Source organism: Opisthorchis viverrini, assembly GCF_000715545.1.
Source record: "Opisthorchis viverrini unplaced genomic scaffold opera_v5_274, whole genome shotgun sequence".
In the NCBI taxonomy this organism is placed as follows: Eukaryota; Metazoa; Platyhelminthes; class Trematoda; order Opisthorchiida; family Opisthorchiidae; genus Opisthorchis; species Opisthorchis viverrini.
Genome location: NW_008751934.1, coordinates 635574 through 654612, shown reverse-complemented (window position 1 = coordinate 654612; position 19039 = coordinate 635574). Strand labels below are relative to the sequence as shown.

Here is a 19039-nt window from a genome sequence, read left to right as displayed (position 1 = left end):
AGTTCACGATACAACGTATGGCAGTGAACATTGATACATCTTTTGCAACCCATGGGGTCTTCAGTTTTTATTTAATTCTTATGCAACTGGACACCGGTGTACTTGATCGGTTCCCTGTTTTAGTTGTTGCAGGTATTTGTTGACCCAAACTTTGGTCTTGTTGAGAGTTGAAGCTTCTTTCTACGATTTGATCCGTTTGGAAAGGCTCAACGTCAGATGTTTGAGCACTTTTTCTTCATTATCAGCTTGATTCATGACATGGTGAAGCGAATCGTGTTGTCTTTTTTAGTGAGCCTATATCTTCAAACAACAGATGTATTGGATTAGCCACTGATTTTTAGAACGTTTCATGTATGTGTCTGGTTTATTTTGATTTCTTTACTGGAGGCTTTGATTGTGCGGGCTCTATACCAGGAACTGTTTCACTAGAAGGGAGCGATTTGTGGGTGAATTTGGAGTAAAGGCCTGTCTCTAACAATCGCACCTCACTGTGAGGCAAGTTCATGTGGGATAGGTTGCAGACCAACTCGTTTTAGGTAGGATTGCTTGGCAGCGGATTCTTCTGACATGGTATATTTACTACTGGACTGTAATCATTTGCACACAGATCGCGAACATCATTTCGCGAACACTCACAAAACTTCGTTCAGTAACCAAATAAAGGTGCAAATCAACTCTGTTCAGCTATCTTTCTAAAATTACCTTAGGGCGTTTACGTTCCACTCGCCGAATCGACAGACGTTATCATCCGCAGGCTGTGAAACAAGTCTATAAGCTGGGCCGCCCACCTTCAGCCAACACAGTATACTTGGTTTACTTTAAACCGTAACAAAGCGATGGCATCTGCTGTCATTTTGTTTTGTTTTGTTTGTATCATTTGCATCATGTTTTGATTGCTTCACAGAAGCTTAATTTGATGTCCGGAAGAGGAGTATTTTCCAGCCTACTGTTATTCGACGGACCAGATAGAAGCCACAGGAGCTGGTTCGTCACTGTCATTTTTAAACACAGATGGCTACGTGAAAGCTTACATGGATGAAAGTAGCAACGTCGACCGCAATATTTTTACTGGTACTGGAAGTATACATTAAAAGCATAGACAGCTTCTATAACGATTTCTTGTAGGTTATACCACAGTGTCTCAGTTTGGCCAAGCAATCCATCAGGGAATTAATAAAAAAGAGAAAATCGTAGGTAGGTGTACCAGGGAATCCCCTGGACGGTAAGATGGATAACGTGACGAATTGTGTATAAATTTTCAACTTTCGTGAACTTTAGGGTGAGAACAAATGGCACTCAGGAAAGTGCAATTGACTGGATGCCAAAAAGTGTGAAAAACACTGCACTAAAAGATTTCGCCGAAAGACACCTCAAAAGGTCGTTATACCCAAACGTTTTTCATAACAAATAGAAAAGCCCTCCAATAGACGAGGTTGAATTTTTAGTGTGGACATTGATGTGAATAATTCTTACGGGTCATGGAGACGGCCTTCAAAGAAACAGTAGTGCTGTATCTCCCGGTAATGAGACGTCTTAGCACGAATTGCACGGCTCAGCAAACGAATTAAGGGTTTTCCATGTATAACCTGTAATAACAACAGTCCTGTCGCACTGCTAAATGACAACATTCTTTTGGGCAACACTGAGTGGCTTTGGAGCGAATAGTGGCTGAAATTATCCTACATTCACCCGACACTGAATATTTGGCGCTTGTGGGGTGGACTTGTAATGCATGCAGCTTATTGATCCATCAGGTATGAATCTACAAGATTTCCAATTGAGGAAAATTAATCCTCTATTTTTCTTCATTTATGTCGAACTCTGTGTGAGGATTCTGTAAAACTTGGCTTCCTGTATAGTAGCGAACCAATTTGAAGATAGGAAACTTCACGGCACCCACACTAGATAAGCATGCAAACGTCTGATCAGCCTATTGTTACAGGGTTTTTTGGAAGCCAAATCACACATCTGCATGGTACCGGTGGTTGGCGCTTATCAGACAGACAAGGAATAAAAGTTTTTGGTGTTTCAGTGGCTTTAAAGTTCTGAAACGGCGGGTGGTAAGTCCTGTTTTTTTCCCAAGTGAGACAAGTATACACGAGAAAAAACATGAGTGCCAGTCGAGAAGTAGCTTTGAAATTCCGCAAACGCGATGACTCATTCATAAATTGCTGCTAATCCAGCGTGGATGACGTTTAAAGATCTCGTGTTCAGCTTCGGGTGCTGTCCTTCTGTTTGTGTTATGGGCTGTCGAAATGAGCTTTATTCTTGCACGTATGTGTGCATGTGTACCTTGCCCACACTCGTTTGTCCTCATATATGGTATCACAACTAGCACACCGTGTGCCACTCTGGCCAGAGCCTGAACAGTCTGTGATAGCTTTGCTACGGCGTGACTATCTAACACAAAAGAACCCGGAAGTAGTCTTGCCCGTTATTGGTCCAGTAGAAAAATGGCACACCGAGTTGTTGGGTTGTTTGTCCTAGCTAGCTCCGGTTTGAAGACACGAACTGTGACAACAGTAAGGGAACAATTATGTCGTGTGCGAAAAGTGATGCGCACTTTATCTCTGGTTCACAAAGTGCACTGAGGAACTGTGCTCTTTGGAATTGGCTGTGAGTGATACGATACAAACGCATGCCACGAATTGTACTCAGTTGGATTACCCTAATCTGGATCAGCTTATCGATTTTCTCTTTAAGTACAATCTGGATAAGCTTGATCAGTTCTCCATGGCTAGTCCGTACGGACAGTGCTGAATCGAGACTTTTGTCAGATTGTCCCACTACAACGAAATCACCAGCATTCCATTTGACTGCCCAAGAAAACTCACAGACTTCTGTCCTTCCGCCATCGATTGGGCCTTGGATGAGATGCCAAAATGCGTGCAGTCCACAGACCGATTTATGGTCATCTTTTATTCAAATGATTAGTGATTCCAATGCGCGCTGTCATCTCGCCATGTGGGGATTTGGAAACAGACCAGCAAAAGGGAACGGTGTTGTGTGGGCAGCGGCCGGACTGTGTCTGTTCAGCTGTATAGCCTTATCATTTTCGGAATTTTTTGTACTACTAAGTCTGTGCAAAAGGGAGATTTGTGGAAGAAGTATGCTCAGTGTCACAGGTTCACTTCAAGGTTTTGCCGGTGAGTATTGGTTTCAGGTAGAATTAACAATTATTAGTTTATTTGTCGTGACGTGGTACATGAAAGCTCTATCAGCAAGGTTTACACCCCCGATATACAACCCACATCATCCGTATTACAGCCTAATTCCTGTTGTTCAGTGTGTTCCAGGAAGGTCCACAGTCAAGATTTCAATCGGTTTCCTAGTTATTCGGTTAAGAGACGGTAACCAGCAGCTTAAGGCCTCGAAGAATAATCTACACGAATAATTTAGACTGAAGTGTTGAAGCACATATTTCAAAGTTTTTGCACACATTTGAGAAACCTGATCCGGTCTTGAATGTCGGATACCAGTTATTCCAGAACGACTCCTGAACATTTATTCTTGGTACTGTTACAATGTGCGGAAAAATGCTTCCACACAGCCACGACCGCGAAGCAATGAGCTCATTTGACTGCCTTGGATGAACGCAATCACTTAAAGAGGAAGGGTCAAAACTTTACCATGCGTTTCGTATTAAAAATTGACGGTTTTTAAAATAACATGAAGTAAAACAAGCCACAAAACACCGAATAGATCTGTGGAAAAATTGCATTGCCAAGCAAACAAACCCGTTACCTCCTGCTATTCCTCTCATTCATTTTTACTCTAAAAACGAAATCGGATTTTTTTTTTAAATTTGAAATTCAGAAAGCGTCTTTTGGCTGGGAGTTCATGATATAAGAAGGTTATCAAATCACATTTAATAATGAAGCCAGCACACCCACCGACTTCAGCTTCACTGCAGAATTGCCCAGCTTTTCTCTGAAAAGCGAAGGCTTTTGTTGACATTATTTATATCTTTAAAAATTTCTAACTGGTTGAGTTCCCACGCATAGCTGTTTTACTTAGAGGGTTATCCGAGTTCCACTTTTTAAGTCGTGCGGTGTTACTAAAAATCTCACAGCATACTGAGCCACGGAACTTGAAATGTGGTACAGCTGTATTCTGGTCACAACATCCATTGTTACAACAAGCTACTCGTCCGCACCAGCTAGTTGGATGTTCTTTTCTCGTCAGGGATGGGGTTTTAGTGGTATGACAGTGATATGGCATCCGAGGATGCCTTATGTTTCCTCTTATCAAATAAAGTTGTTTAGGAGAAGTAGACTGTGGGAACCTCTTTTCGAAAATTAGCACTGAGAGCATATCTTTTGAAAATGCAATACAATACAATACAATACAATACAATCATTCGTTCAGAGATTTGCCACAAGAACTTTGTCACTAACCCCAAATTGATTGGCTAACATGCTTACTACAGTTGTGGGGTTAATAATTCTAGAAAGAACGAGAACCCAAAATTAATAAGGAAGGTTGCTGACTGGTGAGAGGTGTGGTGGAAAGTCAATAAATGTGGGCCAGTCGCATACGTTTGTGCTCAAACAGTTTACATTTCGCAGGCTGAGCCGGAAGTCGCAGTTTCTGAAGGTTTCCCTTGCTTTGTGAGATGTGCACTTATAATGATCAAAAATGATGAAACACCTGTACATTGATGCTACTAAGGTTTTGAGGATAGTTATAAGTAATTGGGATTCTTAAAGTGTGTATTCGAGCCCTTCTTGAAAACCGCTGCTCACGCTCTGGTCTAAATACTCTGGTTGCTCACAACATGGGGAGAAAGAAATGAATTGCGTCGGACAATAAACGCACACTGAATCGAATTGCACGTTTAAACAGACTAACCTGAGCTAGCTTGTCTGACGCCTAGAGCGACGTCCAGCAACTGATTCAATTAAGTCATGGGAAGAACACCAGGCTGCAAAATCTGGATCTTCTTTCCACAGAACCGACGAGACCTACAGTGGCGAGCCCTTCAAAATGGTATCGTGTCGTAATCTGCATGAACAAAGGATATGCTGCTCTATCCCGTTACTCAACTTTGCTGCAAATTGGCCATTTGTTGCCGAGTTGTGGAGTGCCCAGCCCTCATTCAAGTGAAAGGAGTTTGATTTTATCAATAGATTTTCATCACGGCCATTTCTGTTAATTCCAACCAGTGCATAGCAACCAAACGGTGCGTTTTGACTTTTCAGGCAAATATTTCCATCACTTACAAGAGATAGCTTATCTGCAAAACTTAGAGCTCCCAAGGATTCATAAACATAAGCAAACGTTTGAGTCGTTTTGGGTGAAATATTCTCACCTTACTCTCAGTTTAATCATATTATCCTGAATAGAATTAGGTTCGGTATTTCTCTTAAGCATTGAACAAGCAACACAAAATGCGCAAGGTAGAAGGCGGTGGAGTAAGTTGATATCGCTCATTTTGCAACTCGGTGGAAACATGGCGAGGATCAGCAGTTGTCCTTTCGTTCCATGTACGTCTTTCTAAAATTAAAACAATCCTTTTGCTCATTTTATCATGACTGAGTTATAGAAAGCTATATTGAACTTTTCAGCATTTGTCAAGTCAAGCCTTAGGTGTTTCTATTTTGATTTAGAAATATATGAACTAAATGCATAATAAATCAAGTCAAATAATATCTGAAGTTGTTCAAACCGAAATATTTCTGTCAAAAAATCAAGTGGTCGTTATTGGGCACGAGATACACAATTCGCACCACTGTGTATACAATATGCATGACAAATTAAGGGAACCGTAAAAACAACCTTGTCACATTAGACCAGTATTCGTTAAGTTATTGCACTGAACCCTGATAGAAATGTTGAGCAAATTATATAACGATCGGCTAACAGCGGTGTTTAATAGTGGTGTCTGAAATTTTCGTAAAATTGCACACTTATTTTGCTCTTGTTTGTAATGTAAGATCACTCGAAAACTCGTGTAATTTATACAAACTAAGAATTTTCGTAAATTGCACACTTATTTTGCTCTTGTTTGTAATGTAAGATCACTCGAAAACTCGTGTAATTTATACAAACTAAGGAAGCAACACTGCTCTCCAAATGAACCAACTTCAAAGAAACTTTCTTTCTCTTTCGTTATACACATATGTCTCCAAGTGTTTTCTTCGGGATGCCTTCAATAACTATAGATTTTAAGATAATCCGGAACATTTGTCTACATTTGTCAAAGGACACGATGAGAACTAAACTCAAGATTTATAGTGATGTAGGTAAATGTCTAGCCTTCCATTTTTTGGATATGCGGTTGGGCACTGTTCTCCGTGGAAATTTATAACACACAAAGTCAATGAATGAAGACACACACTACGGCCATTTTATGTGCCCCTTTCAACGCTTTCTCAATTTTAGTTGCTGGGACACCAGTAAATGGTATGTGATAACTGGGGTCCAGTTATCGCTAAAGTGCAAAGAGTCTTCAGTTGTTTGTTGTTGATAATCATGTAAGCGGCCAACATGCGGATTTGCAGAAACTTTCACAACCGGTAAATTTGATGCACCCGAACCTTCATAAGTCATCATTCTTCTGTGTTTGAGAATAGTCGCTGCAACGCACAAACACAATATACCTGCATTTACCTTAGTGTCGAAGAAAACCTCCTAGGGCTGCTAGGATGTTGAAAACTCTGTGCTGGTCAAAATAGCCGATTACTCTTGAGCGCACAGAAGTGATCACTGCACATTGTGGTTGGCTGCTGAGGGGGATGCGTTCATTTAGCACTACCAGCATTATCCATTAATGAGGATTCAATAACAATGTCGGAAAAGGTTTTAGACACTAATAGATATAAAAGCTGTTGACTGGTATTCTTTCAATGACAAGTGGTAGGACTCTTCGTAGCCTCTTGATCCTAGAAGCATAATACAACCTTATATTGCTTCTTTCATTAAGTCGGCAGATCATGTATGATATGTGGCATAGAATTTGACTACAGCTTTGTAAAACTGGCTGCGGAAGCTTTTTAAACCTTGGGAAAATTCATAGAAGAATAACTCTAGCAGCGAAAATTAGGATTCTGTGTGTACTGATTGTTTGCATTTGTTGGGATGACGTTCAAGCTTCACGGCTCAGAACTAGGAGTCACCACGTGGTGCTACATCCTCATTAAATCAGAAAACGCGTCCTTATTACACTGTTTTGCAGTCAACTTAAAATTTTAAGGTCAGATTCATTTTGGTAACCAGTTTTGAATATTTACGCTATGCTAATGAGTTTAGCGGCCGTGAAGGTTTTTGAAAAAGCTTCACATGGGCAGAATCCTTCGAGTGTTGAGGTCCGGTTTCGACCGCATTGCGGGACGGGGACAGGAATCTAAGGAATAATTCGTCACAGGAGAATTATTAACAGGTTTTAATAATAATAATAAAGATAAAGTTTAATAATAAAGTAATAGTAGAGCAGTAATAAAGCAATTCTGTCTCAATGGGTACTACTTGACAAAGTACCAGTAGGGCTGTTTTGTAAGCTCTACCATCCCCATACACGTAATGCTGCCAAAGAGTTTTGAGCAGCCGTATGATTGGTGTATTACATTTATATATGTTTTGCCGTGTTTCAAGTGTCTTGCCAGCTGAAACATGAGATGGTCTGGTGCAGCAACTTAGTTGCTTAAATAGACCATAAAAGGTGGATTTAGCTGGGTTCAAGGTGAGTCTCCCGTCAAAACCAAATCTGTATGCAAATGAGTACACTTCGCTAATGCTCGAATGCTATTTTTCCATTGTTTCTGCGGGTTAGCTCATAGCATCAAAGAGTGCGGAGTTTTGCCTGGTGGGCGATAAATGCTTAGTGAAAATTCTAGAGTCTCGAGAACAACCTTTTTATTGTTATTCGTTTAGCCATTTGCTTTTATCATCCAAAGGCACTCTATAAGATTCCTGATTCATCACGCAAGCTATACATGACTCTATGCGACAGCGTATTTGAACAAGGCTTAGTGTCAACGAGATATTATCTACAATGCTTGTAGTTGGTTTTCAGCAGTCTCTAAACTAAACTAATCACCTGGTCACACGAAGTTGTCAAAGTGCTTTTTGTATATCCTGATCTTCATCAAGTGCTGACTGGATAGCCGGTCCACAGCAGTTCCAGCCGTTTGACAGATTTAGCCTGATTCCCAAGTGTGATCAATTATTTAGGTCACTTTTGCCCGTAAGAGCTTTAGGAAATAAATTCTGGGGAAAGGATAGACAAAATATTCCAAAAGTATGAAGACTAAAGCTGCTTAACACGAGACGTATGTGGCTCGCATGCGAGAATATCTGATTTTGACTTGGGTTCCATTGATATCATTGTGTATCACAACCGAAAGGCCTACTTTTGGTCTGGTAATCAATCAGCAGACCTAATTATTACGTGAAAAAAGAATCAAACTAGTACAATTCTTCGTTGATTTCTCTAAATACTGGCGCACAATAAAGGCAAAATGTACACAAAAAGGCCACTACAAATGTTTGATTTGGCGATCAGTAAACGAGCAAAGCGGATAAAACTACCATTGAATAAAAGATATAGTTGGGCTGAATGGGAGAGCTACTAAACTGTTCAAAACAACACTACCAAAACTACAATCATTTTACTAAAACTAAAACCCGGGGATTGCGCCTACCTCATGAGTCCCAAGAAACACGAAACCGGTCGTGGGCTGTCGAAGAATTTTCAGCAACCTTATGAGCAGTGCATTACGAATACATATGAATCGCGATATCTCGAATATCGTGGAGACTGAAACATGGGGTGGCCTAGTGCAGAACATTCAGTTGCTTAGAATCACCTTAACCGGGTTCCATGTGCGTCACCCACAGAACCAATTTTTTTGCAAATGAGTGTACTTCGCTAAATAAATCACATCTATGAAAGATCACTAATGTGTACGAATCAAAAGTATGATGTGTGAAAAGGTTATTTCAAAGGAAATTTGATTATAGTTACCATTTTAATAGACAAGTCTCTTAAAACTCAGTACAAATGGCGCTGTACCTATCAGTAGAGGGATTCAAAAAATCAAAACTGAATCAGTGAATATGTATGCAATAATTTTCCGGAACCATAAATATGTGGCTTACGTTGAACCAAAATTGTAAAGCTTAATTTGCCCACTATCGTAACATTTACGTTTTATTCATTGTTTTGTGCTTCGGAAACTTGCATGGTATACAAGTAGAAAGAGCAAATCGTTTCTGTGTAAATCTAACGGTGGCAGTTATGGATATTTTTGTTTTCATGCAAATTTTGAAGCCATTTAACCTCAAATCGTTTTCCTAATAAATAAACGGTATTGTTCCTTCTGGTCAACATCAGAAACTAGATAATCTTCATGCGGAGGCTTACTGTCTCCAAATATTTAGACACTGTTGAACTACTGGCGAGCTTGTTTTTGTTGTTAGGAATAGCTTTTCCTAGAATTAAAAAATTGGCCTCCCGAAATTTAATGTGGTTGTGGTGGCGTTTTCGTCCAGATTTGTCCAGTATATTTTAAATGAAGTGCGGGTAAATTGTTTTACTCATCTGCCAAGATGATCTCTGTTGCACGCAATCAAAACAAAAGCGCAAAGCAGAAAAAATGGAGATTGGCAACTTAGAAGCTTTAAATGTGAGCACAGTTCAAGGGGAAATGCCAGGCAGCACGGCGAAGGCAGCATCCCCAGTTGGTTTGTGGAATGTTATCTGGTGATCAAACCCGTCCCATCTTCGATGTTATCTTTGATAGTTTTCCATGGAAATACGTACTTTGACTAAGCCTCCTTAAAGCTTACCAAATAAGCACTATGAATAGGTTGAACTCTTCATGAAGGAAACTACTCACAAGGTTGCTGAAAACTCTTCGACAGCCCACGACTGTTTCGCCCTTCTTAGGGCTTATCAGGTAGGCGCAGTCCGCGAGTTTCCATAAACCTTATCTTCTAGTTGAACCCGAGTTGGGACCGTTTTGAGAAATACACTCATTTGCAAATGAATTTGGTTTACACCTTGGTTGACCTTATGTTTTACTCACACTCAATAGCTGAAATTCTTTGCACATGACACTGATATTCAGATCTCAAAGGCTCAGCAAAACCATCCCTTTGTGAGAATTACTGACGGTCATCTGTTCCGTTACTAGTTGAATTATACATACTAACCTTAGTTATTACTTTCTATTTCAAAGAGCTGCTATTTCCTCTTAGCATGCAAGACACTCGTGCACGGATATTTTTCACCGTTACTCTGGGAAAGGATATCTTGGCTTTTGGACAGACTACGCGTCATTTGGTTTCTCCTGTAAATAACGTCTCTAAGTCATTAATTGTCAGTTTGTTCTTAGCTTATTTGAAGACACAGGTTATGCAGCTAGCTTAGATGACTGTTTTGGCTGTCTATACAAAGCGTGTGCACATGCTGATAAGTCACTTGATCCATGCGTGAACTAGTTGCACTCTGCAGCCACTGACGGTGGCGTGGAATTAGATACATAAGACTTGTATGAATGTAACGCAGTCTGATGAAAACTACTCGGGAGGAAACAATATTCTGCATGAACATTCGCACGAAAGTAAAAGTGCGGCAAAAATGATTCGGTAATTCCCTGGATCTTTCTGTAGGGATACAGTGGTCTTCCCGAAAAGTCACACTATATTAACAAAATTAATTTTTTTCTTAACTTTGGGGTCAGATCAGCACCACAAAAAGAGTAGAAGTAAGAAGTAGAGTAGAGTAAATGCTCAAGTGTTCAGCCGGTGGCATATAACTCAGAATTGGTGAAATCATAACAAACTATTTACCTGAAAGTATATTGTAGAAAACCATGAGTCCACCTTGTGCTATGTTGCTTTATAAAAGAGAGGGAAATTTCTTCGCCCATCATGCAATTATCGAAATGTCACTACCTGGTTAGCGTTGTCCTGAGAAAAGGTAACTGTCACCCACAGTGAGTGAATCACTGGTTAGGTGCAAGGCTGAAATCCAGACACCTATTTATCTGCGACGTAGATGACAACTAGCTGCGTGTCACAGCAAGAAACATTTATCGCATTAGAGGCAATAACCCAAAGGTCGTTAATCACATCTCCGAAACCATTAGTGTTCCAAGTAGAAAACAGTGATTTACAATCCATTTTTGTGTCGGGGATCAGGGCACAGCTAGAAATTGCAGGATACAACAGGATTTTTCGAAAAATTGACCCAATTTTTAAAAAGCCGTGATGAACGATCCACTTTAAAAGCTGCTTTGATGCTATCAGCTGTGCTTACATCAAATTTAAACAACTAACGTAGTATACCTTTGGCTAAGCTGCACTTCAGACGTTCAATTTCTTGTCGTGGTAATCGTCATGGACAAGACGATGGTGAATCACCGATTGGTTCTTCAAAGTCTGATGTTTTTTCCATCCACGTTTGATTGTCATTAACTATAGTATTTCTTCATTGATTTAAACGATTGCTGCTAGTATGCGGATGGTGCATTCTGAAAAGACTCTGGTCTTGAAGGATTCAGCTTCAATGGTGCCCTTCTTTTAAAAAGGTTACAATTAGCTTGACGTAGGATCATTGCAACATTCATTGCCTATGATAAAAAACTGCACAAGCGCTACACCAATTTTTTTCTCCCCTTTGTTTGAAAAGGAAACAGAACATAGTCGGTTATCTAGCGCGGAAAAACAGAAATAGTATGTTCCACCAGTAAGTTACAAGAAGAAATAAACTTCTTGCGTAGCAAAATTCGAGATAGTGGGTATTCTCAGAAATCCGACGAGCTAAACAACGGCCATAGAGTGAAACAGCCCTTTTCATAACCCAACGTCCAGGAAAAAACCTACCCCCGACCTCTCATTACAAAAGATTAATGAGGCCACCAAGTCTAATTTTCACACTTCTCAAGTGGTGTACTCTTCAAAATTATCCGATAATTCCGTGAATAACGGCGACAAGATATGAGTGCTTGCCTCACCGGTGGCTGTTTATTCTAACAGGCAAACCTGGAGTGCGCCATACGTCGGTTGTACGAGCCCTCACGTTGTTGTGCATGTCCGCATACATCGTCGAAACCTCTTAGTTCGTAACAGTAGACGATCACATCAACACTATACAAGTCATCAACAAAGACAATACAGTTGAACGATTCACAGCTTATATGTTTATACATAAAGTGTTCAAACTCTCGTCTAAATTCCTAAGTCTGTGTACCTTGAAATAGTTGGGGGAATTTGTATCAGGTTGCAATGTGCCTGTCTATGGAAACGGAGACTAATCAAGGACAGCATAGGTTATTCTGATAGATTAGAGAAATCTTCAGCAAAACACTGATGGAATTCAAAGTTCAACACCAGTAGGAATATAGCGGCTGTGCATATAGACCAATATATATGAGCTCCTGAATTAGGCCGAGTGACGTTTAGGTTCTTACTTTGCGCAATTTTCTTATTTGGATGCACTCCTTGAAAACAATGAGCGGAGTGCTTCGAATCCGTTTTTTTTTCCTAAGTGCTTTCAACACCGGACCTTTTAAACACAAGCGGATTACCAACAGTGAGATTAGCGGTGAGCACTTGAACGGTACACAGCACCCCTAAAGAATAAAATCTGTGTGTTAAACTCGAATATCCTAATAGTACCAACAGTAACCTTTTTTGGCGCGTCCCACTATGAGTAAATGCAGTTCGAAAGCCAAATTTTGAAAGCTTTATATTTTTTTAACAATTTCTCAAAAATATCAGGAAAAATTTGGTCTGTTTTGTACATAGACGAAGAGGAATCCGGCTTCTTACTGCCAACACCGATTCTTCTGTTTAATAGATAATGAATTTTAAAAGTTTCCTTCCAATAGTTAATCCTTGGTCATAAAGCGGTCCAAAGATCAACCAGTACTAGGAATCAGAAGTGAAATGAACTATTTTCAAAGTACATTGTTCTGCTCAGACAGGGTATCCCAAGATCAGGTGTTGAAATTTTTAACTCAGTTAACTCAGATCCTTCACTTGGACTACTAATGGATCAAAAGTAGCGCTTTTAATTATGGTAGTCAATCACACTGTTAGCGTTGTTATTTTGTTCCGTTTGGAACTACTCATTGGATGATACGGTATTTAAAACTAACTAACTAGGAAGAAATATGTGTAACGAGTCCGTACTAACTCTAAGACCTAAGACCTAAGAAGCGGGTTACAAAGCCAGATATAAAAACAATCCCTGCGGCAAAAGAACAAATTTCGTTTGGTTTGCATTGCATTACAGACCGAAGCGAGTGGACAAATCAATGATGCCGTCATTTGCATTGGATAATCCATCAATGTAGCGCATTTCGCATGACAGCGGTTGCGCATAACAGCAGCATCGCAATACACTTCGTGCGAAAATCCCCCTTGCGAAAATTAATCAGTTAGGTTTGTGAATTCTGGCGCATAGTGCGGGTCCCCGATGAAACCCTAAGACGTATAACTTTAGAAGATCCAGTAGTACGGCTTGCAATTTAATGCTATTGCTCGGCGAACATCCACCTGATCAGTAAACAATAAACTCATCGCAGCTATCGGTGATTTGGCACACTGCCAGCTGTTGATTACCTCTCGGCTTTTTAGTCCTGGTGAACTTCTGGAAGAGTTTTTCATTGAAAATTCCCACGTTTATCCACACTACAAACAGTTTTAATTGACTTGGTTCAGCAAACTTCAAGTTAAATGTATATAACAGGGAATTCACGCGGGAGAGATTAGATCACCATGAATTACATGTCATTAATAGGCTGTAAATTTCTGTTAATTTTTCGAATCATGGTATTCACGCATGAGGCACTGGAGGTGTATTCATAATGAAAAAATTGATAAGGCCAACCTGCTTGTTAGGGTGCAAGTGGGATATTTACGGACCACGTAACTCATTTTTATCCATCTGACAATTTGTTTTGCTCCCTTGGCAAATGAATCACCTAAGGTAAACAATTCGAAGTACTATCCCCCAGGGAAGAATATACAAAACAGCGGAAATAAATTGATTCTCTATAGGTAAACAACACACAGGGTAGAGGGGCCGTCTATTTCAAGGTGATTTTATAAACATATGACAAAAAGAAGTACTTGCAATGAAACATTTATTTGCTTTTTTATGTAGCTCGAGTAAAACTGTCCTACTTATCATTTGCACATATCAGCATGTTGCCGGTCACAACTGATCTTACCCTAACAAAGTTTATTAGCAATACAAAGTTTGTGTGGCGTACACGATTACAGTGTCTTTGGGCAAAAAAGCGCCAACTAATGAACCATACTTTTGATTTCAGCACCATAACAGGTGACCAAAGAGGGTAAATCAACGTCATCTTTATAGGGGTAGGCGTTTCATGTGCAAAATATGCACTGCAGCTAAGTTCCAGTGGCGAACGTTTGGCAAATACGTATAGCTGATTTTTTGAAGAACCAGAGTTTGGCCACGACTTCTTTACAACTCTTCGAGAAAACGTTGTCCATGGGGTTTCCCAAGTCAAGTGACAGGCCCCTCGTATACGTAATACGTCGTTCTGTTTGCACTTCATCTTCGGGCGTGTTTATCAAGTGCTTCCACGTTCGTACCTTTACAACAGGCGGACACAAAAATGCTTCCCTAGCTAGTTGAAATGTATATGCGGCGCAGTATCGCGTCAGAATAAGTGTTTTCAAGGAAACTGGTAAATAGAGGAAATCGCTCCTTGGGGTAAAGGTGACGTCCGAAGGTCCATTTGGAGGGTGAATCTAAAATTGCTAAAATCGCGATGGAGGGTTACTTGCGGAGCACATGTTTTTGTGTTGTTCCCGCAAAAGATCCGGAATTCGACAGCAAACAAAAAGTTTTGAAATAATTTTCAGTCAATGACTTAATATTTTGGACGAATAGCCAGAAAATTTGACTGATCTTTCACTGGATGATACCGTGTCATGTTTTGGCCTCATGGATTGTCGCATCCATTTAACGCTTTCTGGTGTATTTACGCCAACTGATTTAAGCAGTACTCTTGTAGTTCTTTGGCTTCGTCTCTGGTAGGATGTGCCACACGTGGATTGGGTAACTGTGAAAAACGGAGGGTTTAACATCAAAAAGTGGATCTAGCAATGTTATGGAATGTAGGTAGCTCGGGTGCGCTGCTTGGTCTTCGGCCCGTTCGCCAAGATTGGCAGTTGGATTGCAATCCAACAACAAACTTGATGCATTCTGGGATGACATGTGTCCCAATGATGTCTAAAGCCAAGCCGTTGAATACAATTTTGGATGTTATATGCTTTGTAAAGGGAACTCGCTGGTGCTGTAATATTTAACTGTTGGTTGTAACCTCCTTCCAAAGTTTTATAAGCGTTATCTTTAAAGCACTTTTGTGTTCGCACCTACTTACAAAACACCGGTAGGAACTATGTGGGAATTTTGATGTTGGGAACTCACTTAAGAGGATATATAATCATAATATGTACTTAAAAATACGAATTCACAATATGCTTAAAGTAAAGTGTTGATCGCGAAACCATCTTGCATTCTAATTTTTCAGACCTTTAATCTGACTGATGTTTTTGTGACAGTCAGTTGAATGGATATGTAAATCTGGGTCCACCAAATACTACGATCGCCCAGTGCGTGCAAGCCGCTGAATACCAATTCACAAATAAGTCATGCCGCTGGACATTTCCAAATCTAAAAACAGTGAAGTAACTCTAGGCTGATTTTGCTAGTTATAAACGGCAGAATATGAATAGACTTCGTCACACAACAACATCTGCAAATGCAACTGCGTTCTTATCAGCACAGAGAACCCGGTGAGCCAGTGGTGAGAGCGCGAATGGACGTTGTATTCAATGTGGCCAACATAAACACTTGGGTGAAAGTATTAGTACTTCTCTAGGATGGGTAGCCCAAATTTCCTGTTCCCAAGGCCGAATTTGCTCGATTATAATTCACACACCTGCTCATTATCAGGCGAAGACCCAGTACAATTTTGATGGAAGCTAGATGCTGAATTCCGTCATTTTGTAGAGGTGGACTGTCAGTTACGGTAATTTGTCTAGCAGGACAATGAGTCATTCGTATGCCTTAAAATCGAATTAAGACTTACAAAAACTAAACACCTGAGTTTCTAGCAGTATCACAAATGATTGTTTATTGGTACTCGCCAAACTATGTGTGGCAGTTTGCCCAAATTTAGGGTAACCGAAGCAGCGCAGAAGTTATAAATTTTCGTTGTTCGATGGACAACGAAAAGATAACTTGCATCGTGGCTAACAAAACAGTGCTTGAAATTCCAAGATTTTTAAATTTAGCCATGAAATGTGGACAGGCCTGGCGAAGCCATGAAACAGATATCAATGTGAGCCGAAAATATGTCGACTTACTTGAGAGTATCACGAAGGAAAATATGGCTGTGATAAAATCACATACCACTTTGAGTAACATCAAAAATCATCCAAAACATATGACACTTGGTAGAGAGAACTGATTTATCAAGGTATTTGTCTAGGAACCCTTGCATCCAGGCTAACTCAAATCGCTAAATGATTTCAAACTAATACAGCTTTGTTGGCAAAGACCTACATAATACCCGCCACTGTTTGGTTGCTACACAGAAATGGTGGTAGCACAATGACGCAATTAACCAGTGAACAATCTTGGTAAACAGTGAAGTACAGTAAAACTACCGAACTGGCACAGTTCATACGTATGCAGAAGCAGCTACACCAACAGTGCTCATTTCTCTCCGTCCGACTTACTTGATTAGATCTAATGACCACCGAGTAACGTCAAGATCGCTATTCATGAATGATGCGAGGAAATACATTCCAACAGGCAAGAAGTACGACGGCGCACACAAATCCCTCAAATGCCAAACAGTGGAGATCGTAATGAAAAACGATAGCTTTCGTGGTCCAAAGCCCATGAGATGGAGAAGGCTTTCGTTACCGAAAATAGCCGCACCATCTATCAACTGATATGATCGAATGGCCCTCAAGAGCAACGTTCAGTGAAACGATAAGTGAAAAAATCGGCTCATCAGTTCACTCGAAAAACGTTGACTATAAAGATGAGCGAAACATTTTGAAAAGCATTTTGGCTGACTTCTAGTAACAAAGCCTCTTAAGTCGCTAGATATGGGCAAGGAGAATGTATACCTCAATTAACCCACAGAAGCAGAAATAAAATACGAGCGACCTATGCCAAAAATCGGGAGAGCAATAGACACAGACGGTTTGTAACTTCTCTGGACACTTATGGGTACAAACCGTCCGATTCGGGCACTTTTCAGCGTTTTCTAACTCATAGTTCATACTTGACTTCATCTGACCAGCGATTAAGTTTGATGTTTCATTGTCCCGCGCTGCTATTACCCATCACACAAAACTAGCTAGAGCCTCAGGGAGTGTAGGGTCACATGGGTCACATCGTTAGTCATTCCCATCTGTAAAAGGGATACGCAAACAGTGTGAAGACCACCATGGCATTATCCTGGTGTCTGTGGACTTATCCTTTGAAGATCGAATGAAGGCAGAGGCAGATCTGTGAAGAGCCAAACTGGGTTCCTCGTGCAAGAGGATGCACCAGCTACATTTTCATCCCCCGACAGACTCTGGAACAACTACAATTAACGCGAAAGGCATCAAATAATCTAAATAAGTCTCCTTTACGCTTTGGCGCGTTCTTTGCACCTGGAAACTTAGGGTGTTGTTGCAAGATTGGATGAGTTCATATTCAGACTTCGAGCTTGTGGATAGGCCTAATGGAACAGCGGACAAATTTGTCTACCTGTATAAGTCCCAGATATCTAGTCAATGACGATCTTCCATCGAACTGGGAAGAACAGAGCGACTACTTTCTGCCTGTATCATTCGTAGAGCAGAACTGATACCGGCCTGTCTGGCAAAGACCGAGGTTACAGTACTGAGGTGTTCTTTATATTGCTATATGAGTCCGAGACCTGACTTGACGAAGTGAGAACGTTGGAAAACTTTCAGCGTTTGACAATCGGTATTCTAAAGACATTTCCCGAGCCTCGTGTAAACAACATTAATGAACTAGATTGAATGGTTTTCGAAAGAAATAACATAACTCGTCCAGATTCGACATTCTTATCATGTCCCATAGTTTGTGCTGGCTTGGTCATATACTGTGTACAACAGTCGACTGAATTCCTGGGAGAGCCCTTTCCGCTCATCCGCGCGAAGGGCAGGAAGGAGCCATGAGAGGTCAAGTCGTTGCTTTGTAGAGGGTTGCGAAAACCATTCCAGAAAACTCAACCATGCCGTTCGTTGTCATTTTCATGGATGGGGACTCCCAGACGGGATACGTCACCGACTAGATATACTCAGAGATATGACGCGGTCATGCTCAATGGTACTCATGCATCCATGCTGTTAACTTCATTGTATAAATTCACCCCTAGAACTTTCTAAGAAAAAGCCAACTAGCACCACTGTATTTACTCATCACTAATATCAGGTACTGCTTTCAATGAGTAGCTATCCACCCCAATCTCATTAGATGCCCGACAAAAACTGTGGCAGCTTGAACCAGTGTTGAAGAAATAGTTAATGATGATAGCGATGAATACTCAAGGAACACGACCTGGTAGCTTAAGATCACAAAATGGTTAGTCACAGAGTGGCCGCGTTAGTGTCTTAAAATCTTGGGCCAATGGTGTTTTGTTAGGTCATTTTGTCCAACGAAATTATACTATAAGACGTTAAATGAGCCAACTTGGTTACTTTGGACATAATTATTTGTCGCAGCTGCAATGCAGCGCAGCAGCAAGCAGACGAAATAAGGCTTGTGTTTTTGCGCAAATTAACGTCTCCCCATGGATGTGGGACTTATACTATGACCACATGCTGTGCCAGTGTGATAAGACTGTACATGCTGAGTCCTTCACAATAATGCGAATGTGCAGTGGATTTCGTAACAACGTCTAAGAATGTAGCACCTATAACCTAGCTGGAGAGTTATTCGTTTATGCGAATACAAAACCACTATAATTTGAACGCAAATGCAGTATTAGGTACTCTCGTTAAATGCCATGAGAAACCT

General features: G+C 40.5%; 1 protein-coding gene across 1 annotated transcript in view; it reads left to right on the top strand.

The window, feature by feature from the left end:
* Window positions 1-3005: 3005 nt before the first annotated feature.
* Window positions 3006-19039, top strand: part of T265_14844 (hypothetical protein) — a gene marked incomplete at both ends in the record, with an annotated part of 55597 nt that continues 39563 nt past the window's right edge. Inside the window, one exon of the mRNA XM_009175505.1 lies at window positions 3006-3146. Coding sequence (XP_009173769.1) covers window positions 3008-3146 — 139 coding nt within the window. The remainder of the gene's footprint in view (window positions 3147-19039) is intronic.